Below are 26,361 nucleotides of genomic sequence, written 5' to 3'. Positions count from 1 at the left end.
TCGCTCAACACAGAATAGCCGCATGTGCGCACTCTCTCAAATCGTTTGGGGAAAATATTTATATTTTATTCAGCTTTGTTCAATTGAATTCTTCATACTATAAAACAATGTCACGGAATTATAAGCAAATCTTGTCTGCTAAATAAACTAGCGAAGTCCACAGCCATTTGGCACAGCCACATCATAAGGAAAACTCAGAGTATGCTATTCTTTTCTTCTGAAATAGACTATATTTTCTTCATATCATGCTTCTTTAGACCTGTCTACAATAAATAATGGATTTATTGTGAAGGTATAGGCTATATTACATGGATTTATTAGACGTTTTTTAAATGGCTTGTAGGCTATGTGTGAAGCCAGGAGATGCTAAATGTGTTTATGTTAACTAACGGTCAATTACCGTGAGACCGACAGTTATTTGCTTGACAATCACCGGCTGACGGAATTTTGTGACCGCCACAGCCCTAGCACCGTGTGAGTAACATTGAACACAAATCCAATAGGATACCAACCTGCCACCAGTGGTCATCGTCCCCCTGGGGCTTTTTGGCAGTGACTCCAGTCCTGAACCACAGACTTCCACCGGTGTCCAGAGCCCAGGCCGTGTTGTTCTCTCCCAGGGCTATACAGATGGGCTCCAGACCTTGACTCTCACTTTGGAAGGAGGAAAAACACACACACAAATATGTGATGATTAGCAAAGAAAGCATAACCAACATTGCCTGAGTGAGTCCTGAAGATGTGCATTATAGCTCCCTTTAGCTCAGCAGGCTAACACAGTCTTGTGGTGTGCAGGAGTGCTGGATTTTAACCCAGGTTGGTCATACTAACTCAACTTTCACTGTTACTAGGCCTGTATGACACACATCTTCCTTCCTCTTTTCAAAACAGGTGAAAGAGTCATTGTTGGATTTAAATTCAATAGAACAAACACATGACAACCCGTAGGAGTTTCACGAGAAGCAAGCATTGCTAACTAACTATCACTGTTACTGGGGTCTATGACACACAGAAAATGTTCTACCTGATTTTGTCGTACTTCCACATTTCCCCCTCAGAGCAGTAGCTGCTGAGGCCTTCTCTGTAGAAGACGGCCCTGTGTTCACTGAGGGCCCACACCACCCCGCCCCGTGCTGCGATCTGGGTCATTGGGCACGGGCAGTCCACCTTCACAGCCCGCGCACACGGACGGTCCACACTCAACCCTGCAGGACGGGACCACGACCACAGTCAGGGATTAGTCTGAGTTTCTTGTGTTTTTGTGCAGTTCTTGTGTTTTTGTGAGTGAGTGAGTGAGTGAGTGAGTGAGTGAGTGAGTGAGTGAGTGAGTGAGTGAGTGAGTGAGTGAGTGAGTGAGTGAGTGAGTGAGTGAGTGAGTGAGTGCATGTCTGTATGTAAACAGAATGGTAATCATGCCAAGTCTAGACTATTATTTATATTTGTTATTTTATTTAACCTTTATTTAACTAGGCAAGTCAGGTAAGAACAAATTCTTATTTACAATGACAAAAGGCCTCCTGCGGGGAGAGGTGCTGGGATTAAAAATAAATATATATAAATATAGGACAAAACACACATCACGACAACACAACACTACATAAAGAGAGACCTAAGACAACAACATAGCAAGGCAGCAACACAAGATAACACAGGATGGTAGCAACACAACATGGCAGCAGCACAAAACATGGTACAAACAATATTGGGCACAGACAACAGCACAAAGGGCAAGAAGGTTGAGACAACAATACATCACATGAAGCAGCCACAACTGTCAGTAAGAGAAGTCCATGATTGAGTCTTTGAATGAAGAAATTGAGATCAAACTGTCCAGTTTGAGTGTTTGTTGCAGCTCATTCCAGTTGCTAGCTGCAGCGAACTGAAAAGACGAGCGACCCAGGGATGTGTGCGCTTTGGGGACCTTTAACAGAATGTGACTGGCAAAACGGGTGTTGTATGTAGAGGATGAGGGCTGCAGTAGATCTATAAGGAGCATTGGTGGCAAATCTGATGGCCGAATAGTAAAGAACATCTAGCCATACTAGCAGTATAGCAGTCTCCCATTAGTTTCTTAGTTTATCATATCAAATTGAAATTAAATGTGCCACTAGAAATTACAAGCCTGCAGCAACACTATGCCCACCAATCCCTAATCTTCAATTTCTTTGATGTCGGTCTCCAAAGTGTATATTTATCTCATTGCCACCACCCAATTTCTGTGACAAATCCTGCCAATTTCAGAGGGTTTCTCTGAGGCTAGACAGAGGCAGACATACACAGCATGTCATTTCATGAACACGCCTCTGTGTCTGTTGGCTCTGGATGTGTCAGAACAGCTGCTAGAGTCATGCTTCATATACAACTGACATCTTTACACAACCAGGGAATTCATATTACTCGTCTTGACCAGCAGGGTTAGTGGTGTTGTTCACAAGCCATCATAATACAAGGGACAGATATTATTTTGGAATGTTTGGGATTTATTCATCTTCATTATTCTCATCCCAAATATGGCATCCATACAGCACTATGATTACCTCGAAACAAATTCACTGGTGACTGATGATACTATTTATTATGGAGCCTGAACAGCTCCATCTAATGGCCGATTGGTTAATTTCAGGAACTTATTTGCAGGCTTGAGACTGCCAATAAACAGGGTCATGAATTAATATTCTTAATGCCCTGAGGCCACCTGCTGCTGAAACCCTGAAGTCTTGTTTCAAATGGAGGAGTGAATTGAATAGTCCAAATAGCTTACATGAACAAATCTTACATTTAAAATAAAGTAAAATGGTTTGTCACAAAAACCATATTATAGAAACTTCCTGTGAGCACCTTTTCTATGCAACGAATTTGCTAAATGTAGTGGCAGATCTCTTCATCCCTACTCCATAGTGGAATGAGCAAGGGGGTGTCAGGTAGCCTAGCGGTTAGAGAGGCAAGACAGCAAGTGGAGGATTGCAAGTTCGAATCCCGGTTTCGATTGGAAAAGTCTGTCGGGAGGTGAGCTGGCAACTGAAGGGTTTCTGGTATCAAACCCTAAATGCCATTGTCTGCCATTTTAACCCCCACTGGCGCCCAGCGTGGTAGCTCCCCGCACCTCTCCAAGAACATGTATGTGTGTCTTTCGGAGGGGCTGGGTTAAAAGAGGAAGTCAAATTTCAGTTGAACCCTGTAATGTGGTTTGACCAATAAAGTGATCTAATTCTTAAAGCAGATAGTAAAGAAGAACAAGCCTCAAGAGAATAGTCACAAACTACTTCCCTGTACCTGTCTGCAGGTAGAGGTCTCCACTGGTATGGATGATCCAGGCTGTGTCTTCACTAAGCGCCACAAAGGCAGAATCCTCCAGGGCTTTGTACCAGTGCCTCTTGCCTTTGATGGTGACTTTACCACATGCATACGCCGTCATGGTCTTCTGTTCCACCTTCCATAGCAGGGACCCTGAAATGAAATCAGACTTCAATGTAACAGCCAGGACAAACCACTAGTATTTACATCCAAAGGAGAAATCTTGGGTAATGAACTTACCAACTCCCAAAAGTACCAACACATTGAATGCTCATCTCAAATAGAGGCAACAACGATGTAGACCAGGTACCACAGTACCTTCTATCTATAACGCATAATAGACAGAGTGACTGTGAATAAAAGCGTCTGGCGCTAAATTATCATATTTTAGACATCCTCACCTGAAGGTGACAGTGCCACCTGCTGCACGTTCTCCTCAAACTTCTGCCAGCTCAGCCCCCCATCTGGGAGAGCACTGCAGTACAGGCCTCCTTTAAAGTCCAGGCACCAGATGTATCGGTCAGTCACCACCAGGTTCAGGATGCCACAGCCTGGCCCTGTGTAGCCCATCCAGCTCTCTGCCAACTACAGAGGAGATGAGAGGAGAGAGGGTTCAACCAGGGACAGAACTGTTGGTACTGGTGATGAATAACATTCTATGGTGAAAACTATCCAACCGTGTAACAACAATCAAATGAGTCAATGCTTCTATTTTGATGTGACACTACTAGTCATATAGTGTCAGAACGAAACTGAATGCAATGTACTGTAGCAGCACACACACTGAGGAAGGAAGCCGAAACATCACACAACATGTTGTGTGTTCTATTACTGTCTTGTCTTGGTCCTGCTGGCCGATGTTGGAGCCCTGGAGGTTGAGGGCGTTGAGGCCGTCTCCAAGGCTGACACTGGAGGCTGAGTACGGGACTCCCTGGGCAGCGTAGATGTCCTCCTCGTCACTGGAGGGGCACTGCTCAGGCTCCCGGGAATAACACATCTGATCAGCACAGCTAGGAGGCTCCAGATGGTACGGGTCGTCCAGGTCCTCAGAGTCATCCGGTCCAATGAGGGGGCTCAGGAAGTCATCCTCCTGCTCCTCAATAGGGTCCTGGTCCTCTGAGGTCTGCATGTAGGCAAAGGTGCACTCCAGTAGAAGGTCTACGTCTGGGGTAGGGGCCTCTCCCTGTTTGTTCGTGGCCAAAGGGCCGTTGCCGTTCTCTGGGTAGGACTGACACTCCATGTCCTGGAAAGGCAGGGACGTGGGGCAGGAGGGAGGCTGAGTCCCAGGGGTTTGAGTCTGAGGGTCCTGTCCCTGGCCACCACCCTGGCTCTGAGCTCCAGAGTTATTTAGTTCTGGGGAACCTCCACTGATGGATTCCTCCTGGTCTGGGGATCCACTGCTCCTGCTCTGTAGGTCCAGACTGCTGCACATGAGACTGGTGTGGTCGGAGGCGGATGGAGGCTCACTCATAGGGGTGCTGGCCCCCCCGTCACTGCCCCCTCCTCCATCCTGACTGCAAATGCTCTCAGACCAGCTGTTGTGCTGCTCACAGATGCGGTTTCCACTTTCTGTAGAGAGAAAAAGAGAGAGAGAACATAGCAGCAATTAAGTTTCAACATTAATGTATTGAATCAAGACTCATATGGGAAAGGTGAGACATATAAGACAAGCAATTCACTTTTTTAAAGCTATTAAAATGCTACTTGGAGCCGTTTTGGAACATTTTGTGATCAACCAGAGCAAAGAAACACTAGACCTCAAAGTTTTCTTGGTTGAAAATCAGAGCCTTACCAAATTGGTCAGTACTGCCACTCACCTTGTCTCCTCCTCTTGGCCTTCTTCTTGACTTTGATGGCCTTGACCACCAGCTCCTGCTGGAAGTCCTCCTGGTTGATGGCACTGTAGCGGCTGGAGGAGAGGTCCGACTGCTCCATGGTGGTGGGGGTGGAGAGCATCGTGCCCTGAACGCTATCCCAGGACGTGATGGAGCTGCTGCGGCTACGAGACTCACTGGTGCCCCCTACACTGGCCCCTCTCTGGTGGCTCAGTCGCTCCCCCACCTCAGGCCTCTCCACCAGGGCTATGGCCTCCCCCGCCTCTGGGTTGTCACTCAGCTGGTCCTGCTCTAGCACTTCCTCTACCTCTTCCACCTCCTCCTCATCCACCAGCTTCTCCCCATGCTCTGTGATGATGGCCATGGTCCTGATAGGCTGGGCTGTCTCCACGGAGCCGGTGGGCGGGAGCAAGATGGTGGGAGTGGTCAGGGGAGAGGTCAGACGGAGGGACAACTCAGAAACTGGACGGGAAGAAGGTTAAGAGAAGACTTTTCAGGGAATGACTATAGAGAGAGAAGAAATTAAAGGACTATAGAAAGTTATCTGTAGATCGTGATTGTCTCTCTTTCCACCATCTGGTTGGTTTGAACTGTAGTCCAAAGTGGTTTCAATGTATTCAAGCAAACAAAATACAATATGACATCTTACTGTTGGAAGCCAGGCCCTCGGGAGTATTGGAGATGCGAACGATGTCTCGATCTCCTTTCAAGATGAAGATCTCATTTTCAGTGCATGATACAGAGACAATGTCCCCGCAGCTTTCCAGTGCACCGATGATCACCTTGAAAGTCAAAGACAAAATAACATTGACAGATCGACTTCCTGTAAGGGCTCGAACACACCAATAGCGTTTGCCTGCCGAGAGTACTTGCGAACCGAGTGAAAAACGATTTTAAATGTAGAATCGCACGAAAATGTCAGCAGTCAGATGTCAACGGGAGATCCACATTCGGTGCGATGTGTGCGACGTTTAAGATAGCACTCTGACAGGACACAAAGATGGCTTCAATTACCGCTACCTGTATTCTCTCAGCTGATTCACTTACCTGACTATCTTTCATTATTCTCCATCAAAATATAATTTGTAACACATGCAATTCACACTTGATTACCTTGTGGTTGAGGAAATCTAATTTAAGATGGCTTAAATTACTACATTCTTTGCAGTCTCAACTGATCCACTTCTAACCACCTCTCGCTATTACTCTAACAAAACATTGTAACAAGTGCTAAATAAAATCCATGTATTATTAGTTTAGTATCCATTCCTGCCTGAGGACATCTTTACCTGGTTGAGGCAGTCCAACACGTAGACACTGTATTCGTTCCAGCTGAGGACCCAGCCCTCTCTGAGGAAGCAGCTCACCAGGCCCAGCTGCCTCTCCTGGGGCCGGTAACCCCCTGTGGGGGCTGGCCTGGGGAACAGCTCAAACTGGGGCACCTGCTGGTTGAACAGAGGCTTCAGGACCCGCGTGTCCTCCACCAGTCCTCGCACGTCCGTCCGCCACAACCTAAGGCCAGGCCTCGCTGCATAGACCAGCAGGCCACTCTGCTTACACAGGCCTGGCTGGAAGCACGCACCAAACTTGCCATTGCTTCGAGGAAAAGAATAATGCAAGAGACATATATAAGATATACACATAGCTTCATAGCTTAGATTGTTGCACCGTCTATTCCTCTCTGGTTTAATACATCATAAAAATATGAAGATGCTTAGCTGAGAAAATGTAAATGTCTCAATAAATTGTCTGAAGGGGACATACTTGATTTGTTGCTATAAACTCAGTGATGTAGAAGTTGTGGTACTTTTAATGAATAAGTACAACATGTAGGTTACCTCTTCCTAGGCTTGGTGCCCAGCTGCTGCAGGGCCTGCTCCTGGGTGTAGAAGAGCAAGGATCTCTGATGAGAGGAGATGAGCAGGACTTTCTGACTGTACTCCAGCTGGACTATGGCTGAGGGCTCCTCAAACAGCAGCACTGGGTTACACACACCCTAAGGATATGAGCATACAACACAGGTCAAAGCTCCAACCGCAATACTGGGTTACATACAACCTGAGTGTATAAGGATACAACAAATATGTGAGAGAAGTTGGTTAGAAACCAAACAGCACATAACTGAAAGAATGAAAGTTGCTATACCTGATCCAGGTCCACAGCAGAGTACACAACCTTTCCTTTGTCATCACCAGAGAAAAGCTTCATTCCATTGGCACTCCAGGCCAAAGCAGTGACTGTGCTTTTATGCAAACCGACCACATCGAATCGCCTTAGCTACAGAAAAGAGAGAGACCTCAGTGTTTCGCTACACAAAGGGATACATTTACTAAGCAGATAATATGATAAAATATACTTTAATCCATATGAGATGGAAATTTGTCTTGTGATTTGTTTCCTCTCGAACCCCTCCAATATACACACAGACGTAGACACACACACACACTAGAGGCTGGAGCAGTGCATGTGCTAAGCTTGCACCTTTCCATTTTAAAAGGGAATAAAATACAACAACAACAAAAAAGCCCAAAACATGACACTATCCTTACTCGTATCAACAGATCATTTGATTGGTTGGTTGGCATACCTGTTTATTCCTGCCTGGAAGTTGAGACACCAGTTGAAAGAGAGCAACCCGACCAGACGCTGTGCCCACTGCCACCAAGTCATCAAAACAACTGAGCAGCTTCACTGTTGTGATAGCTTCGGATTTCCCCTGGGAAGATACAGTAACATGTTAACACAGTTACCTGGAACAGATGAAATGGACATAGATTTCATCAAGCCAACTTCTTTCTATGGTGCTACCCGTTCCAGGGTTAGGACTTGTAAACAATGTTTTCAACTTACTTACTGGGGTTGAAAAAAACGTGGTTCATAGAATCACTAATAATTGGATGTTTGTTAACAAACTTAATTTAATAAAATAAGCAATACATGAAACAGTGGCATACTCACCTCTATGTTGTACTTGTTCATCTGGCAGATCCGCCTGCAGTACAAGTAGAGCATCCCAATACTGCTCCCCACAGCAATGTAATCGCTGTTGGTGTCCAGAGCAGTCAGGTAGACCACTACAGAGCGGAAGCCTTTCTGAACCTTGGCAGGTATTGCATTGAGAAGGTAGTACAGGGGACAGAACTCCCTCAAGGCGCTCTGTGGAGGGGTTTGGGCTGCCATGGTGGACAGGCAATGTTCTGCTCTCTGTGGAATAGGAAAAGAAGGCATGGCAATCATAAACATGGGAACACATGAATGATAGACATTACTTTTTTTTCACCTTTATTTAACTAAGCAAGTCAGTTAAGAACAAATTCTTATTTTCAATGATGGCCTAGGAACAGTGGGTTAACTGCCTTGTTCAGGGGCAGAACGACAGATTTGACCTTGTCAGCTCAGGGATTTGATCTTGCAACCTTTCGGTTACTACTCCAACGCTCTAACCACTAGCTATCTGAGCATCTTACCAATCGCTGCAGCTGTACATAGCCCATCCAACTACCTACCTCATCCCGATATTGTTTTTATTTACTTTTTTGCACACCAATATTTCTACTTGCACATCATCATCTGCACATCTATCACTTCAGTGTTAATTTGCTAAATTGTAATTACTTCGCTACTATGGCCTATTTATTGCCTTAGCTCCTTACTCCATTTGCACACACTGTATATATATTTTTCTATTGTGTTATTGACTGTACTTTTGTTTATGTCATGTGTAACTCTGTGTTGTTGTTTTTTGTCGCACTGCTTTGCTTCATCTTGGCCAGGTCACAGTTGTAAATGAGAACCTGTTCTCAACTGGCCTACCTGGTTAAATAAAGGTGAAATAAATAAAATACAATCTAGGCTACCTGCCGACATGTATGGCATACAATGATTATAGAATATTTGGCTACGGTAAATACAGTGTGAGACCAGGCAAGGTAGGTACCTAGCTAGTCGCTACTGTGGGGTTATCCTCAATGGTCCAATTTTCACACCTTGCTTCTACTTCTAACTAGCACAAACACAGTTAGCGCTAACTCCACATCAACTGAAACTAACCTTACCAAATATCTCTCCATAGTGGCCCTAAATAGCTAGCTAACTATAGTAACTAGATACAGTGACATTACTTGGAGGTCCAAGACGAAATCGCATGAAACCAAAAATATTAGGTAGCTAACGATCTTGGACTAAGGCACAACCAGGCTAACAGCAGTTTCAGTAATGTTGACGTTTCGGACATGACAAGCTAGCTAGCTAACGTTAGCTAGCCTAGCTAACGTTAGCTAGCTACAAAAACAAAATACAAGACTTGTTTACACAGACTTACATTCGATTATGTCCCTATATCCTATTATCATATAGATGGCAAATACGTTACGCTAAAAGCATGTATTAAAGAGAGAGCTGACGACATTGCTGTCGCACACTTCTATGAATTATCATTCGAGAACATCTCTTATCATGCAGATGTTTCCGTCTCGGGCTATGGAGTATGAACGTCAACAAACCCCACCACATCACTTCCTTGTCTCGCGGGAAAACACAATTAAGCATGACTGTTGCCTGCTGTGGCAGATGAGAAGTTTAGTGACAGCTGTTGTTGTGTCAAAGGCACCTTTATTATTACCAATATTTGTGTATTCATGGACAGTCTGTGAACAGCATCCATATTTGTATGTGCAAGGGGAAATTGTTGAATTTCAATAGAATACATGAAGAAAAGATATGTTGGATCCATAGACTTAACGTTAGATACACATCGCCTTGTACGTTTACATACACGCTAATAATTCGATATTCAACTTATGGTAGTAGTCATGGAAACACCTTACTCCGTTTATGTTAATTGGCGTAAGGTAAAAATCGAATTAAGCATATGCTTGCTTTCGAATTTTTCGAATTATTAGGATTTGTACAGTTATAGCGGTCTTCTTCGCATGTTCTAGCACAAGCAACGCGAGCTTCTTTCTTTTGCGCGAGTGAAGTGAGTTCGGAAAAACTGAACGTATGCGTTTGAAGAAAAAAAATCACATAAAAGCGTTATATGTCCGAACTCAGAATGTTGGAAACTTTATTTTGATTTACGATTTTCAGCATTTATCAATGTCCCATCAGGTAGCCTGATTTCAGATGTGTCCATGTAAACAGGGTTATTAGGGAAATCATTTTTCTTGCAAAGCATGTAAACGTTGAAATCTAACTATTATATTAATCTGACTATTCACAAGTATCATATTATTTGTAGCTGTCCCATTATGGCGTCCGTGAGAGCATGGGCAGCGCCATTGTGCCCCATATCCATTTTTACGTGAGATTCCATAAAAACACACCACTTCTATACAGTTGTGACTTTTTCGTAACAGGTTAGGAGAATTCGGTTACGGTTAGTGAAAATTGTCTCCTATCATGCAACGAAAAGGCACTTCTATTGAAGTGACGTGTTTTTTGGGATTCCCATTTTGAAGTAGTCAATTTTCTTCTTCTACAACTTCTATGAGTTGGCAAAATAACTGTAAGGGTGCACACTGCCTGTTTGTACAGGTACAAAGCCAGTGTTTGCGATTTACTGCCACTTGCAGTTGTGGAATGTATCATCACGAAAAAAAGAAAAAAATCCTCACGAGTATAATTCATTTGATGATCCGTCCTTGTGACCTGGATGAAATTATGTGACTCTTCCTTAAACCATGTCCCACCCAGTTGACTACTTCAAAATGGTGAAAGTCCTCAATGACGCTCCCCATGCTAAAACTGGCTTTTGAGCACAAGCCTCTGGTTGCCCAGGTTTTTAGCTGTCAACTCATAATAAGTTGTTATTGAAATCTATGCCTACAGTACACCTCTAGCATTGCTGAGCATATTTCAATGGATGAAATGCACTTCTGAGTAGATTTTTGCAAACAAATACACAGAAATATCGAACGCCTTTTGGCGGGTCAAATAAGCTTGTTGACCAATCAGGACCTGAATATGACTGCACGTCACATAATAATTTAACATGTTCATACATTTTTACGTAGTTATTACAGTTTGATTACACTGTCACTCGTATTTCACATGTCACCACGATTCACCGATACTTATGCTATGATGCTGGTCAAGTTTTGTTTCCCGCACCTGCTGCTGCCAGACGACCGCAGGAACACTTCCCGAGCTCTGGACAGCTGGTCATGAACAAGCTAGCTAGCTGATGGATGCAAACAATGTTCTTCCCCAAAAGCATAGCAAAACGATATAATCTGTTTCAGTAGCTATAGTTAGCTAGCTAACTATCTAGCTGGGTGTCATCCCCTGATTTAGAAGACAGTTCTTATTTGATAAATGGTGGTCGACCCACCTATGCGAAGCTAGCCATAATAAGGATTAGCCACATTAGTGGAATTTGCGGTTCGCCTTTAAAATAAAAGTCTAACAGAAAGTGATGCAAATGAATACAAAAAGTTGAATCATGCCATAATGGAATAGATCATGCTAAACGAGGTTGGAATGTTCTTTTATAAATCCAACAAAAGACAATGTGTTAAATCTGTTGAAATCCCACTGGATGTATTAGAATTGCATTGGGGGCATACTTATTTCACTGTACAGCCTTATGGATTGTGGATCAATGACATGGTGTATCAGTCTACTCAGTGACACCCAGAGAACATTAGCATTGTAGCTCTTATTGCAGGACTCTGAAACCACTGTGAATTGAGACACATTTATTATACCAGTCAACCTACTATGTATATTGAACACTATTCCAGAGGAAAAACAATACAATGTGGATGTTTTGGAGCCTGATAACTCCTGAGAAGGACTTTGGGGAAAAAGCACTTGGGTACTTAGTAGGCTAATACCCCATTGCATTGCACTGTCAGGCTGTACAGTGGAATATGAATGTCAATACGCACAATAGGATGACTGGGGTGGTGATTTGAGTCCCACAATAAGAGCTATGACGCTAATATTTGCGTAAACTCTTCACAATTGTGTTCTGTGGGTGTCACCGAGTAGACTGATACCCCAGTTCATAGCTCCACATTCCAACACTCCAACCTTGTTTAACATTATCTAGTCTAAATATGGCATGATTCCACCAATTTACCTTCTGCATCACTTTCAAAGATGGACTTTTCTTTTGAAGGCGAAACGCAAATTCCACTATTGTGGCTCATCCTTATTATGGTTAGCTTCACAACACATAACGGTCCGGTGAAGCCATACTAGCCAGATGACACTAGCTGGCTGCTTATAACGGTAGTTTTGGGCAACACGGTGAAGTGGTTGGCTAGATAGTTATCTCAATAGGAGAACAACAAGTGGCTACCTAGCTAATACTTACATGGATTCCTAAATCATTGTTAAGAATATTGAAAATGACTGCAGTATCTACTGGTCATTGTTTTCAGACTGGTTGCATTGGTGCTAGCTAGGTACAAAGCTAGAGAGATGGCTAGCTACCCCAGAAGTTGCTAATTACATCTGTATCAAAGATATTTGCATACATTTTTGATCCTGTTCGTTTGATCCTGATCTAATTTTAAATGCTCACACAGACGTTTTACTATTTGGGGTCGAACAAATAATGCCTTATTACCAACAGTATTGTAATGTTACAGCTTTGACAATGATCGTAATGGTGGCGCTTGGCTTGCACGTGCAAATTCATCACACACAACATTCTATATTTTTTGTTGTTGTTTTTTTTGTAACCTTTATTTAACTAGGCAAGTCAGTTAAGAACAAATTCTTACTTACAATGACGGCCTACCAAAAGTCCTCTTGCGGGGTTGGGGGCTAGGATTAAAAATGAAGTATAATATAGGACAAAACACACATCATGACGAGACAACACGTTACATAAATAGAGACCTAAGACAACATAGCAAGGCAACAACACATGACAACACAGCATGGTAGCAACACAACATGACAACAACATGGTAGCAACACAAAACATGGTACAAACTTTATTGGGCACAGACAGCAGCACAAAGGGCAAGAAGATAGAGAAAACAATACATCACGCAAAGCAGCTACAACTATCAGTAAGAGTGTCCATGATTAAGTCATTGAATGAAGAGATTGAGATGAAACTGTCCAGTTTGAGTGTTTGTTGCAGCTTGTTCCAGTCGTTAGCTGCAGCGAACTGAAAAGACGAGCAACCCAGGGATGTGTGTTCTTTCGGGACCTTTAACAGAATGTGACTGGCAGAACAGGTGTTGTATGTGGAGGATGAGGGCTGCAGTAGATATCTCAGATAGTGGGGAGTGAGGCCTAAGAGGGTTTTATAAATAAGCATCAACCAGTGGGTCTTGCGACGGGTATACAGAGATAACAAGTTTACAGAGGAGTATAGAGTGCAGTGATGTGTCCTATAAGGAGCATTGGTGGAAAATATGATTGCCGAATGGTAAAGAACATCTAGCCGCTCGAGAGCACCATTACCTGCCGCTCTATAAATGATGTCCCCGTAATCTAGCATGGGTAGGATGGTCATCTGAATCAGGGTTAGTTTGGCAGCTCGGGTGAAAGAGGAGTTATTACGATAGAGGAAACCAAGTCTAGATTTAACTTTAGCCTGCAGCTTTGATATGTGCTGAGAGAAGGACTGTCACGTCCTGACCAGTAATAGGGGTTATTTGTTATTATAGTTTGGTCAGGACGTGGCAGGGGGTGTTTGTTTCATGTGGTTTGGGCTATGTATTTAGGTAGAGGGGTATTTGTTTTATATGGTTCGGGGTGTGTGTTTATATAGAGGGGTGTTGGATTTATGTGTTCCAGGGTTTTTGGTTTATGTTCTTGTTTTGTATTCGAGGGTTTCTATGTTGTGTATTTCTTTGTTGGCCTGGTGTGGCTCTCAATCAGGAACAGCTGTACATCGTTGTTTCTGATTGAGAGTCATACTTAGGGAGCCTGTTTTCCACCTGTCCCTTTGTGGGAGATTGTTTTTGCACTGCTGTGTATAGCCTGTGAAACTGTCGTATTGTTTTTTTGTGTTCACCTATAAAGAAAATAATGATGAGCATGCAACCCTCTGCGCCTTGGTCTTTACCCTACGACAACCGTGACAAGGACAGTGTTCCATTTAGCCATACTCCCAAGTACTTGTATGAGGTGACTACCTCATGCTCTAAAGCCGCAGAGGTAGTAATCACACCTGTGGGGAGAGGGGCCTTCTTCTTACCAAACCACATTACCTTTGTTTTGGAGGTGTTCAGAACAAGGTTAAGGGTAGAGAAAGCTAGTTGGACACTAAGAAAGCTTTGTTGTAGAGCGTTTAACACAATCCGGGGAGGGGCCAGCTGAGTATAAGACTGTATCATCTGCATATAAATGGATGAGAGAGCTTCCTACTGCCTGAGCTATGTTGTTGATGTAAATTGAGAAGAGCGTGGGGCCTAGGATTGAGCTTTGGGGTACTCCCTTGGTGATAGGCAGTGGCTGAGACAGCAGATTTTCTGACTTTATACACTGCACTCTTTGAGGGAGGTAGTTAGCAAACCAGGCCAAAGACCCCTCAGAGACACCAATACTCCTTAGCCGGCCCACAAGAATGGAATGGTCTACCGTATGAAAAGCTTTGGCCAAGTCAATAAAAAATAGCAGCACATCATTGCTTAGAATCAAGGGCGATGGTGACGTCATTGAGGACCTTTAAGGTTGCAGTGACACATCCATAACCAGAGCGGAAACCAGATTGCATACCAGAGAGATTACTATAGACATCAAGAAAGCCAGTCAGTTGATTATTGACACGTTTTTCCAACACTTTTGATAAACAGGCCAAATAGTACTAGGCCTATAACAATTAGGATCAGCTTGATCTCCCCCTTTAAATAAAGGACTAAGCGTGGCTGCCTTCCAAGCAATGGGAACCTCCCCGGAAAGGAGAGACAGGTTAAAAAGGTCGGAGATAGGCTTGGCGATGATAGGGGCAGCAACCTTAAAGAAGAAAGGGTCTAAATTATCTGACCCAGATGTTTTTTTGCGGTCTAGTTTCAGGAGCTCCTTTAGCACCTCGGACTCAGTGACTGCCTGCAGGGGGAAACTTTGCTTCGGGCAGGGGAAAAAGAGGGAGAAGCATCGGGGATAGTCGCATTAGAAGGGGAGGGAAATGAGGAAATGTTGGACGGGCAAGGAAGCATGGCTGAGTCAAAAAGGAATCCTGACTTAATGAAGTGGTGATTAAAGAGGTCAGCCATGTGCTTCTTGTCAGTAACAACCACATCATCAACTTTAAGGGACATGGGCAGCTGTGAGGAGGAGGGTTTATTCTCCAGGTCTTTAACCATTTTCCAGAACTTCTTGGGGTTTGACCCACAGAGAGAGAACTGCTCCTTAAAGTAACCAACTTTGGCCTTCCGGATAGCCTGAGTGCACTTATTTCTAATTTGCCTGAATGAGTGCCAGTCAACCTGAGTATGCATGTGCTGAGCCTTTCGCCAAATGCAATTCTTGAGATGGAGTAACTCTGCAAGATAACGGTCGAACCAGGGGCTGGGCCTGCTTTTAATTCAAATTTTATTTTCTATAATAGAATTATGTTATTTGACGTGACAAATAAAAAACTTATTTAACGCATCAAATAGTATTATTTGATGTGTATCTTTTTTGACACGCAAAGACCCAAACGGCGTTCCATACACAAAGACCCAAACGGTGCTCCATACAGAAAAACCAAAGACAGTACAGTATGAAGATGGGCAGAAACTGCTTCTCCAGATAACGCTTGTAGACAATGTCATGGCGACGTTGGCTAGCTAAGTGCATGCGCAGAATCACTTCATCTGGTCTCACGCACTCCTTCGATATAAAGTTGTTCTTGACAAAAATTCCAACGTGTCCGTTTGTCACTTTTACGAGGTTGGAGTAATAACATTGCCTCGATTCTAGTTTGTGCTTTTAGATTTAAAGAAAATGAACAACTAAGGAAGAATTTTTCTCTTCTCTTATTGACTTTTCAAAACCCAAACCCCAGCCTGATCTGCTTGGTCTGTTTCGCATGCGTTCCCAGAAAATCTTGCGATGTTAAGCCTCTGAGTTTATAAACTTTGTGGAACGACCATAGATGGTCTCCTAAAGTAACCAGATGTAGTTATTTGCTCTAAATCATGTGCAGTGTTGATGAGTCTGCAGTCCTTTAGCTCACGTAGCAGACAAGACCAGCTGTATGATGTACTACAAACCAATGGCATGGTTAGACAAATGGGTATTCAGACAAGATTTACTTGGGTCCCAGCCCATGTGGGGGTGGAAGGGAACTAGGCAGCTGATGTACTGGCTAAACAAGCACTTAGTAGTGGGGATGTGGATGTTGTAGTTTCAATGAGCAAGGCAAATCCAAAAGCCTGATATGGACAGTGATGGTGCAGACCAGATAATTTGCATATCGCCCAATAGATCCACAGATGATGCAATCTCTATTGCACTCCACACTGCCCTTTCACACCTGGACAAAAGGAACATCTATGTGAGAATGATATTCATTGACTACTTCCGAATGGGCCGCCCCCAGGTGGTAAGGGTAGGTAACAACACATCCGCCATGCTGATCCTCAACACGGGGGCCCCTCAGAGGTGTGTGCTCAGTCCCCCACTGTACTCCCTGTTCACTCATGACTGCACGGCCAGGCACGACTCCAACCACATCATTAATAAAGGTTAAATAAAAAATGTAAAAATAAAAAGTTTGCTGATGACACAACAGTGGTAGGCCTGATCACTGACAACGATGAGACAGCTTATAGGGGGGAGGCCAGAGACCTGACCATGTGGTGCAAGGACAACAACCTCTCCCTCAATGTGATCAAGACAAAGGAGATGATTGTGGACTACAGGAAAAGGAGGACCGAGCACGCCCCTATTCTCATTGACGGGGCTGTAGTGGAGCAGGTTGAAAGCTTCAAGTTCCTTGGTGTCCACATCACCAACAAACTAACATGGTCCAAGCACACCAAGACAGTCGTGATGAGGGCACGACAAAACCTATTCCCCCTCAGGAGACTGAAAAGATTTGGCATGGGACCTCAGATCCTCCAAAGGTTTTACAGCTGCACCATCGAGAGTATCCTGACGGGTTGCATCACTGCCTGGTATGGCAACTGCTCGGCCTCCAACCGCAAGGCACTACAGAGGGTAGTGTGTACGGCCCAGTACAGCTTCCTGCCATCCAGGACCTCTATACCAGGCAGTGTCAGAGGAAGGCCCTAAAAATTGTCAATGACTCCAGCCACCCTAGTCATACACTGTTCTCTCTGCTACCGCACGGCAAGCGGTATTTGAGCGCCAAGTCTAGGTCCAAGAGGCTTCTAAACAGCTTCTACCCCCAAGCCATAAGACTGCTAAACATCTAATCAAATGGCTACCCAGACTATTTGCATTGCCCCCCCCCCTTCTATGCTGCTGCTACTCTCTGTTATTATCTATGCATAGTCACTTGAATAACTCTACCAACATGTACATATTACCTCAATTACCTCGACACTGGTGCCCCCGCACATTGACTCTCTACCAGTACCCCCTTTATATAGCCCCGCTATTGTTATTTACTGCTGCTCTTTAATTATAAAAAAATTATTATAATAATTATCTTACATTTTGTAGGTATTTTCTTATAACTGCATTGCTGGTTAAGGGCTTGTAAGTAAGCATTTCATTGTAAGGTCTACACCTGTTTTTTTTCACCTGATTTGATATGGCAGCAGAAGTGGAATAGAGACACTAAAGGCAGGCATCTATTCCAAGTACATAGGAAAGTCGGGGAGAGGAGGACGGCAGGAAGAGACAGAAGAGAGGCAATTTTTACACGACTAAGAGTGGGTCACAGAAGGTTGAATAATACTTTAAATGTGATAGGAAATCATCAGACAGGAGCGTGTGATTATTGCCAGGAAACAGAAACAGTGGCGCATGTACTGATGCTGTGTGGGCAGTATGAGAGGGAAAGAGAGACGCTGAAATCCAGTATGAGGAAGAAGGGGATACAGGAAATGAGTTTCAAAGCATACTGAGTAGAACGTCATTAGATACAGCCTCAAATATTTTGTTATATTTTTTAAAGAGAAACGCCAACCGGCGGGTAGGATTTAGTTTGTCAGTCTCTGGCCCACACTCAACTACAGTAGGTGGCGGTAATGCACCACAACGTTGGATGCCAACTGCCGATAAACCCCACCGAAGAAGAAAATGACCGGTTCCGGAAATGACACACGCTAGAGAAAAAAAAATTCTAGCCAGCAGCCACTCTGCTCACGTCTGTCTTTGCCGTTAGCTACCTTCTGTAGCGTTTAATGATTGCATCGTTTCACAGTATCCTGAACATATATGTCTTTTTTACAATTGCAGTAACCTCTGTGTCGTTTTTATTACAAACTCATTGCGTTGTAAAAAAAAAATATTCGAAATTCAAGTTACCTAATCTATCGATTGTTTCGGGGATTGTACATGAATATCTAGCTAGCTAGCTAGCCTGCTAGCTACAACAGTCAAAATGGCGGACAACGAGGATGAGAGCGATGTGTCAAGTACAACAACAGGGGCAGATCATGGTACAATATATGAAGTTCAATGTGTTTCTGGATTGACTGGAAATGAAACCTCTACAGAATTGGAAAACCAGAACCAAGTCGGCGAGAAATGTATTGAAGCGCAGGGCTTGACAGATTTCCTGCAAAGCTGCACAAAAGAGGAGACATTCGTTGCAAAGGACTCCCAAGTGGTTGTCAGCCAAACTGATGGAAATGAACAACAACCTGAAGAAAACATAACGTCTATTGTTGAGACTTCAGGTATTGCAAATGGTGCAGAGTATTCTACAGTCAGTGCTGACTTTGTAAACGCTCTCGCACCTGGAACCACCATTATTTATGTGCAACCGGATGGTAGTTTTGTTGAGGGATCAGGTCTGACTGCAGAGGAGCAGCAACAGCTAGTGGAGCAGTTGGCCAAACAGCAGCTTGTCACAGTGACAGAGAGTGAGGCTGTTCGCCTGTTTGAACAAAATCAAGTCATCAAAACACTCCCTACTACTTCATCACAGACACAGTATACTATTCCAAATACAGCACTGGCTCCCAATGAGCTGCAACAAGTGCTAGAGCAAGTGATCAAATCTCAGCAATCCATGGCCCAGACACCCAAGGAATCGGAGCAGGTTGTGACCACTCTGGACCCCACAACTGGCTTGTTCACGACTGTTGCAGCTTCAGAGATTACAGTAGGAAGCCCACATCCACTGGTCACAATGCAGAATGCATCACAGCAGCTGAAGAAGGTTGCGAAACAAGTGGCACTTCAGTCCCACAATGGTACGCGCCTGGTCCCGAAAAAGGTAACTCGTTTTTGGATTAGTTTATTCTATTAAATGATTGCACATGCGACTTACACTTTCTGTTTAAAAAGCTAACATTTGATCATAGCACTTTAATCAGATGCTATGAAATCTATCCAGACGTTAGTATTGTTTATATTTTACCAGCAGGAAACCATCAGAATCCAAGTCCAGATGCCCTCTGGAAAGCCGGAGGTGAAAGGACCTACGCAGGCTACCATTTCAATCCCCCAACAGAAGAACTTGGCTTTGACGAGTCAAGGCCAGCAGGTCAAAGTGTCTACAAACGGCAGTGTGAGCAGCAGCCCCCAGATCATCCACATCACACCAATGGTTGGACAGCAACAGTACTTCCTACAGCAGAACCCTGGAGACCCTCCCATTCAGCTGCTTCTGCAGAGTTCAACCCCTGTGGTTGGCAGCCTGGTACCCATTGTGCATAAACTGCCCATACCTGTTCAGACCCCAGTCCAGCAGCCTTCTGGTAAGGCCCCGGTCAATGGCACAGCAGTTAAACCTGCAACTGCTGCTGCCACCACGTCTGTCTCTGTCCCAGCCTCCACAGTGGAAAAAGTTAAAAGGGTCAAAGCCAGAGTGAAGAAGGCACCGAATATCAAAACGCGTTCCGGGAGGGTGTCCAGGCCGCCCAAGTACAAGGTGAAGGACTATAAGTTCATCAAGACAGAGGATTTGGCCGAGGGCCATCAGTCAGATTCTGATGATTACTCTGAGATCAGTGTGGAGGAAGACGAGGATGGCGAGGATAGTAAAAAGGGAGCAGCATCTATGAGTTACAGTCACAAGCGGAAGGCCTTTCAATGTGAAACGTGCGATAAAGCTTACATAGGCCACGGAGGTCTGTCCAGACACTACAGGCTGAATCCCTCTCACGGTGAACTGAAGTCCCCTCCTGAAGGGACCCCTAAAACGGACAGCCCTGGTAAGAGAGCAGGCGCTGGGGCCGAACATAAGAAGCCGACTGAAGAGAGTAATGCCCACAGTGTTAAAAATACATCAGGTCCTGAGAAAAGTGATGCCACAGAGAAAACAGCTGCTGCAACGTCAACCACTCAACAAAAAGTAAGTCGCTAGAAAGTTACCTTGTGTATAATCAAATGTTAACAAACGAATACCATTGGAATGTTGACAACCTGCAGCTAATTTAGCCGAAAGCTAACATTACGGTGATGTCTGTCTGTTATAGTGCTGGTTTTCCGGACACAGATTAAACCTTGTCCAGGACAAAAAAATCAAGCACAATGGAGAATCTCCATTGAACTGTCTTTTTAGCTCATGACTTGGCTTAATCTGTGTCTGGGAAACCAGTCCAGAATGTTTTTACGGATTGTACCTTCACAGGTGGATACCACGGCAGCCCAAGGAGTAGCAGCTTCTACCAGACAGGCAGTGGGCCAGGTAGTGGTCCAGGCTCGGGGACCAGGGAGGCCCAGAGGACGGGGCAGACCACCTACCAAAGGCCTGCCGACGGTGGCAGCACACCCAGCAGTGAGACGGGGGCGACGGGGCCGACCCCCAAAGCTAGGAGGGGGAGTAGCCAGTGTGGAGCAGCAGGCCCAGAGAAGGAAAGCACGGCTGAAAGAGGTACATCAAATTAGGAGTCAGAACACTTTCAACAAACGGTTGCTGCTAGGAATGTTTCTACATGAAGTTAAAAACAAGTGTTAAATATACAAACAAAATGTAGTTGTTATAATGCAGAACACATGAGTATTTAGCAATGCTGTGAGTATAACATGAATCTCTGAACACCATAAGTTGTTTGACTGTTTATGTCACTTGTTCCCTTGCTAGGTGACACACGAGTGTGATAATGAAGAACTGATGGAGACTGTGCTCCCTCGTCTGGCCAAGGTCATGACTGTCTGGGAGTTCCTCTTGATGAAGGTAAGGTCACCACGCTAACCAACTGAACAAACAGTTGCACGCCAATAAAACAATTTACACAATACATTGTTTTTGCTACATAATGTTTGAATGCACTTTAACATACATTTTTAGCAACAGGCAAATATAGAATAAGACACAGTTGTAGTTTGTTGTTTACTGAATAATTGTATTCCATTCACCCTCAGGTGGAGAAGGGGCGGCAACCCAAAGCCCAGTTCTCGGATGTCTACCGGGAGTTTGAGCAGCTCCACAGCCAGGTGAAGAAGATGGCCCAGGACTATATCAGTAACCCTCAGCAGGGTGTCCACACGGCCTTGGAGGTCCACAATGTAGATGTAAGAAGTACAGCTATATTATTCAATAAAACTATACATTTGGGGGGAATTAATAACGTCATAGCCAGATTCCGACTAAAGAACCTCCATGCATAAAATACTATACAGACATCTCGTTATTAGTATCACTACACTGGGAGTTGAAATGTATTCAAATGCATTGAACACATTTATTCTGTCTCGGAAACAAAATGTGCGGAGTAAAATTGTTCATAATGTACATCCTGTTGCTTAGGTTGCCAAATCTCTTGGCATCGTCGATGAGGTGAACCGGTTGAAAGTCCTCAACCCTCCAACGCAGCAGAATGTCACCAACATGGCAACCAAGAATGTCCGCTACATGGAGGTAAGCACCATTTAATTTAGACTGTACACTTTAACTCTACTCTTGCTGTTATGGAATTATATATTTTTTTCATAGTAATGAATTGTTATGAGATGCAAAAATGTAAAGGTAATTCTTAGGTTGATGAAAGTCTTATTTTTTTTATATATATATTTTCTTTTACCCAGAATTCTAAAATGTTACCTCCAACGAAGAGATTTAAAATGGAAAACCGGGTTGGTGTTCAAATCCATCAGAACGGCATTGAGACTTCCAAAATAGGTATGTTGTATATTTTACCTACTAACAACCTGTGGATAGATATTTGCTATATGTCCTAACTAAAACATGGAAGAACTCATGGAAGATCACACACTTTGTTTCTGCTTTCATTTCCCTGTATACTCTCAGAATCCAGTGAGGCCAAAGTAGAGAACACCGCATCAACAAGCATGAAGGACAATTCACCACAAACTCAGGCACCCACCAAGAGCCCCGCGGGCCCTCAAGCCACTCAGACTGCTATTGTCAAACCACAGGTTGTCTCATCTAACCCAGAGACGAACGTAACACCCATGGAACTGATCCAGGATCACTTATCCAACAGCATGACAGAGTCGATTGACTCAGCAGGAGGAGAGGAGAACATGGAGACAGGTCAGGGTGCGTCTGGTACGGAACCAACCGCGGTCCTGAGCATCAGTGACATGGGCCCTCAAGCCACTCAGACTGCTATTGTCAAACCACAGGTTGTCTCATCTAACCCAGAGACGAACGTAACACCCATGGAACTGATCCAGGATCACTTATCCAACAGCATGACAGAGACTGTTGACTCAGCGGGAGGAGAGGCCATGGAGACTTGTCAGGGTGCGTCTGGTACGGAACCAACCGAGGTCCTGAGCACCACTGACATAGCAGATCAGATGAAAGAGTTAGAGAAGGCCTTGGCCACAGACCCAGTTCCAGTAGATCAGCAGCCCAGGAGTAGTAGCACTCAGCCTCATCAGCCCAACCGTACCCTGGTCCAGCAGAGTGGCCTGACCCAGGCTGCCTCCACCTCCAGTGGAGGCCAGGTAGTGGTTCAGGAGACCCAGGAAGGCCAGGAGATCTACATCCAGACCGAGGGGCTCACCATGCACCTAGCAGAGGGCCAGGAGGGCGACATGGCCTCTGAGCGCATCGTCATCGTCAACGGGCCTGACGGCACCACCATGCACATCCGCGCCCCTGAAGGAGTCCCTCTGGAAGCAGTCCATGCCCTGCTTGGTATTGAGGCTGAGGGGAAAACACAGCAGTGATTTATTGTTTCTCCATATACGACCCCCCTCAACTTCACCCATATTGATTTCTTACTTCTGGTGGATTTTATTGTATTCCAAGTGTTCTTTATGAATTTGTAAACATTATTTTCGATGTGGTGTTTTCATATTTAGACAAATTAATAGCCCTTCCTTAAAAGTGTTTAGTTGTTTGTGATATGTTTATATGTAGATAAATATCAAAAGCAGTTTAAAAAAAGTTGCACTATTTTATTACTTTTTATATATTTGGGTGTAACATTTTCCAAACATAAAATAGGTTTGTAATACCATGGGACATTTATTCAATGGAGGGGAAACTTTAAAAGAAATCGTAAAAGTTGTGGTTTTATTCATTTCCATGTTTCATTTGTGATTCATTGTTGCAGTACAACCATTTCATATACTGTACAGTTTAGCTCATTTTCCTCTTAATAAAGGATGTGAGAACAAATCATTTTATTTAATGGAGAGTTGAAACCAGCAGCATTGCTGTGCTTCATTCAGTGCATGGGAGTTCCTTTGTAACATCCATACAGTAGTTGTATGGCTACTGGACTTACAAGTCCATACACAGAATATAATCCCATTCAAATATGAAAAAAATGTTCCAATTTATGTTTGTTAGATAGGGCATAGACCAATCTCTAAAAGAAGACCCTCTAACAGTAGCTTTGCACTGTTCTCTATGTACGACTGATACAGCCTGCAGGAGAGGTGCACCATTGAGAGGTCTGTGTTTGTTGTGTGAGCTAGTTCCTGAAGAATGGCCTGCTTCAGAGTCCGGTCACGCTTGTAAGCTTCGTAGAGCTTGGAGGAGACCTCAGCTGCAATGAAAATGGTGACATTTCACAAAACCTACTTGTCATGGAACATGCAGTGCCTTCAGAAAGTATTCATATCCCTTGACTTATTCCACATTTTGTTGTGTTACAGCCTGAATTCAAAATAGATTAAAGTCAAGGGGTATGAAGGCACTACATGATTTATAATAAAAACACCTCAGGGATCGGTTTCCCAGAAAAAACGTAAGCCTACACCTGAACTAAAAAGCAATTCATAATGTTTTTTAGTCCAGAATTATGTGTATTCTGGGTCGTACATGTATTTTCAAAGCACACGGTATCTTAAACTGATGGAAAGTCTCACCAAACTGATGTAGGCCAGGTCTGAAACAAAGGAGTTTGTCTTCTTCCTGTTCCATATTGGAATTTCTCCAGGTCGATGATCCCCTTCTCAGATTAAACTAACTTCATTTTGTATACAATACGTGTCTAATGGAAAGAGAAAATGGTCAGTAATGACACTGACAGCACAATTGTATACTGGTCTCAGATCTGTTTTTGTTGGCAAGACAGTACAAACAGATCTGGAATCGAACTACAATTGTTAGTGTTGCCAGAGAGAAAGGTGGAACAATCCTTAATCAAGATTTGGCTGATTGTTCTGTTCAATTATGGCACAAATGATGGACTCACCCTTTTGTCCATGACACTTACCAACTCCTCTTGTAGTTCACTACTGTTTCCAAATACATTCTCTGAATTAGAGGTGGCAGAGGTGTCCTGATCCTCCATCATGACTTCCATCTCTTTATGTAAACAGATCTTTTTTAAGTGATGAGGAAGATTGCCGCTTAACATTAGCATGACTTTCCTCCCAATTCCATTTATTGTCAAGCAAGACATCGCAAAACATGGATTTTTACTCTTTATTCAACCTTAGATTGACAATTTTATTTGCAATGGTGGATCCTTCATCATTCAGTCAGTCCCATTTCAGAATCAGATTGTGCCAGTCAGCTACATTGTCTTAAACTTTTCTTGCACTTCCAGTCACTGTAGACTGAGACTTTTTGCCAGGAGTGGTCATCTCAGATCCTTGTACTGGGGAAAATACATTTATGTTTGGCCAAAGAGTGTGCCTGCCTACTAGTATGCGTCTGGTGTGGCCAAATATATGGGAAGTGGTAGTTTATTAACAACCAGGTAATGGATAGTAGATTAGTATTTTATATTAAGATAGATAAAGGATGCAATAAAACATAGCAAATGATTATCCAGCTGACATAGGACGGCTTTTTTTACTAGCTATCATTTTGGTTCTATTGATGTATAGCCAGAGCCATATATTTAGAAATATATGGCTCTGGATGTAGCTAGCGACCTCTAGTCAATGATGTCATTTGAAGCTGGACCAGAGCTAGTAGCTAGTTTGCTAGCTCATCAGTAGCCTCGTTGAGAACCAAGCTTTCCTAAACGGGAAGTCAATGGCACAAAATCTGCTAAAAAGGGGGTAAGAACCCAGTGTAAATCAGTGACGACTCGCAACACGTCAAACCAATCAAATGCCTTGCTTGGGCGGACTCACTAGATTAGTGTTGTAGGTGCAACAGTGCGTGAGGATGGCTGTGAAACCACTGATTAAAACCCCATCAAAATATGTTCATGTATGCTGTGTTTGTGGTGAACCGTACGACTAACAGGGACAAACAACCTTCTACAAGGTAAATCGTCTTCATTGCGATTGGACTACACACTGGCTTTAGAAGAAATAACGGGACCTGTCACGCTGAGTGATGGGTTTTCAAATATAAAAGAAGTGCCAATGACGTGGAAAGAATTGTCTGTTTTGTGAGGGAAAGAGCAAATTCTAGAGTTAGAATGGGAAGATGTGCCAAAAGAGTGTCTGTTCAGGAAAGCACTGAGAGTCTGGCGAGACGAGGCCTATTCAGGGAGCCAGCCCCAGCGACAGATGACCAGCCGCCAGATATAGGAATTCAACTGCTACAAGCACCGGTTTATGGTGCATTTCTGGTGCTCACTATCGCGTGCCGATGCTGCTGGAGTCGGCATTGGCTGCCTGAGCCGGGGAGAGGGTTTCCCCAGCATCGCTAAACGGTAGTGAGCCTATGTTGCTGATCAGACCCTGTTCCTCACCGTCACCAGATCAACACCAGCTAAAGCTACTTGGTGAGCTGTCGCCAGCGACCCTGCCTACCTCCGACTCCCTGCCTGCCCCTGCACTGGGGGACCCTCCAGCAGCACCGGAC

At 44.0% G+C, this 26,361-nt stretch overlaps 2 protein-coding genes across 5 annotated transcripts in view; one reads left to right on the top strand and one right to left on the bottom strand.

Annotated features, from left to right (window-relative positions):
* Positions 1 to 11,479, bottom strand: part of tecpr2 (tectonin beta-propeller repeat containing 2) — a 33,007-nt gene extending 21,528 nt beyond the window's left edge. Inside the window, exons 1-13 of one of the 3 annotated variants that reach the window (XM_014192813.2) lie at positions 11,241 to 11,479; positions 8,088 to 8,333; positions 7,717 to 7,845; positions 7,275 to 7,406; positions 6,968 to 7,125; positions 6,419 to 6,725; positions 5,779 to 5,911; positions 5,112 to 5,591; positions 4,127 to 4,863; positions 3,696 to 3,879; positions 3,274 to 3,447; positions 1,025 to 1,205; positions 513 to 654 (exon numbers count right to left, since the gene is read on the bottom strand). In XM_014192813.2, coding sequence (XP_014048288.1) covers positions 513 to 654; positions 1,025 to 1,205; positions 3,274 to 3,447; positions 3,696 to 3,879; positions 4,127 to 4,863; positions 5,112 to 5,591; positions 5,779 to 5,911; positions 6,419 to 6,725; positions 6,968 to 7,125; positions 7,275 to 7,406; positions 7,717 to 7,845; positions 8,088 to 8,309 — 2,979 coding nt within the window. In that variant the 5' untranslated portion in view covers positions 8,310 to 8,333; positions 11,241 to 11,479. Of the gene's footprint in view, positions 1 to 512; positions 655 to 1,024; positions 1,206 to 3,273; positions 3,448 to 3,695; positions 3,880 to 4,126; positions 4,864 to 5,111; positions 5,592 to 5,778; positions 5,912 to 6,418; positions 6,726 to 6,967; positions 7,126 to 7,274; positions 7,407 to 7,716; positions 7,846 to 8,087; positions 8,334 to 9,450; positions 9,647 to 11,240 lie in introns of those variants that run through there. The other 2 variants (XM_014192822.2, XM_014192804.2) reach the window with 2 other exon arrangements.
* Positions 11,480 to 18,334: 6,855 nt separating this feature from the next.
* LOC106601004 (zinc finger protein 839) lies at positions 18,335 to 23,763 on the top strand. 2 transcript variants are annotated; one of them, XM_014192855.2, is made up of 8 exons: positions 18,335 to 19,440; positions 19,591 to 20,520; positions 20,800 to 21,042; positions 21,253 to 21,345; positions 21,534 to 21,683; positions 21,919 to 22,029; positions 22,197 to 22,290; positions 22,420 to 23,763. In XM_014192855.2, exons 1-8 carry the CDS (start codon positions 18,601 to 18,603, stop codon positions 23,307 to 23,309), a joined length of 3,351 nt encoding a protein of 1,116 aa, XP_014048330.2. In that variant the 5' UTR covers positions 18,335 to 18,600; the 3' UTR covers positions 23,310 to 23,763. The 2 variants fall into 2 exon arrangements, with proteins under 2 accessions (XP_014048330.2, XP_014048321.2); XM_014192846.2 differs by having other exon boundaries at positions 19,588 to 20,520.
* Positions 23,764 to 26,361: the final 2,598 nt, after the last annotated feature.

This window comes from Salmo salar, chromosome ssa01, assembly GCF_905237065.1.
Source record: "Salmo salar chromosome ssa01, Ssal_v3.1, whole genome shotgun sequence".
Lineage (NCBI taxonomy): Eukaryota > Metazoa > Chordata > Actinopteri > Salmoniformes > Salmonidae > Salmo > Salmo salar.
This window is presented reverse-complemented; position numbering and strand designations above follow the sequence as displayed.

Bases quoted from the DNA above. Each gene is read 5' to 3' on its own strand.
- LOC106601004 (XM_014192846.2), top strand. From the start codon at position 18,601: ATGGCGGACAACGAGGATGAGAGCGATGTGTCAAGTACAACAACAGGG. The intron at 19,441-19,587 runs GTAACTCGTTTT...ATATTTTACCAG, and splicing joins CGCGCCTGGTCCCGAAAAAG to CAGGAAACCATCAGAATCCA. The intron at 21,346-21,533 runs GTAAGGTCACCA...ATTCACCCTCAG, and splicing joins GGGAGTTCCTCTTGATGAAG to GTGGAGAAGGGGCGGCAACC.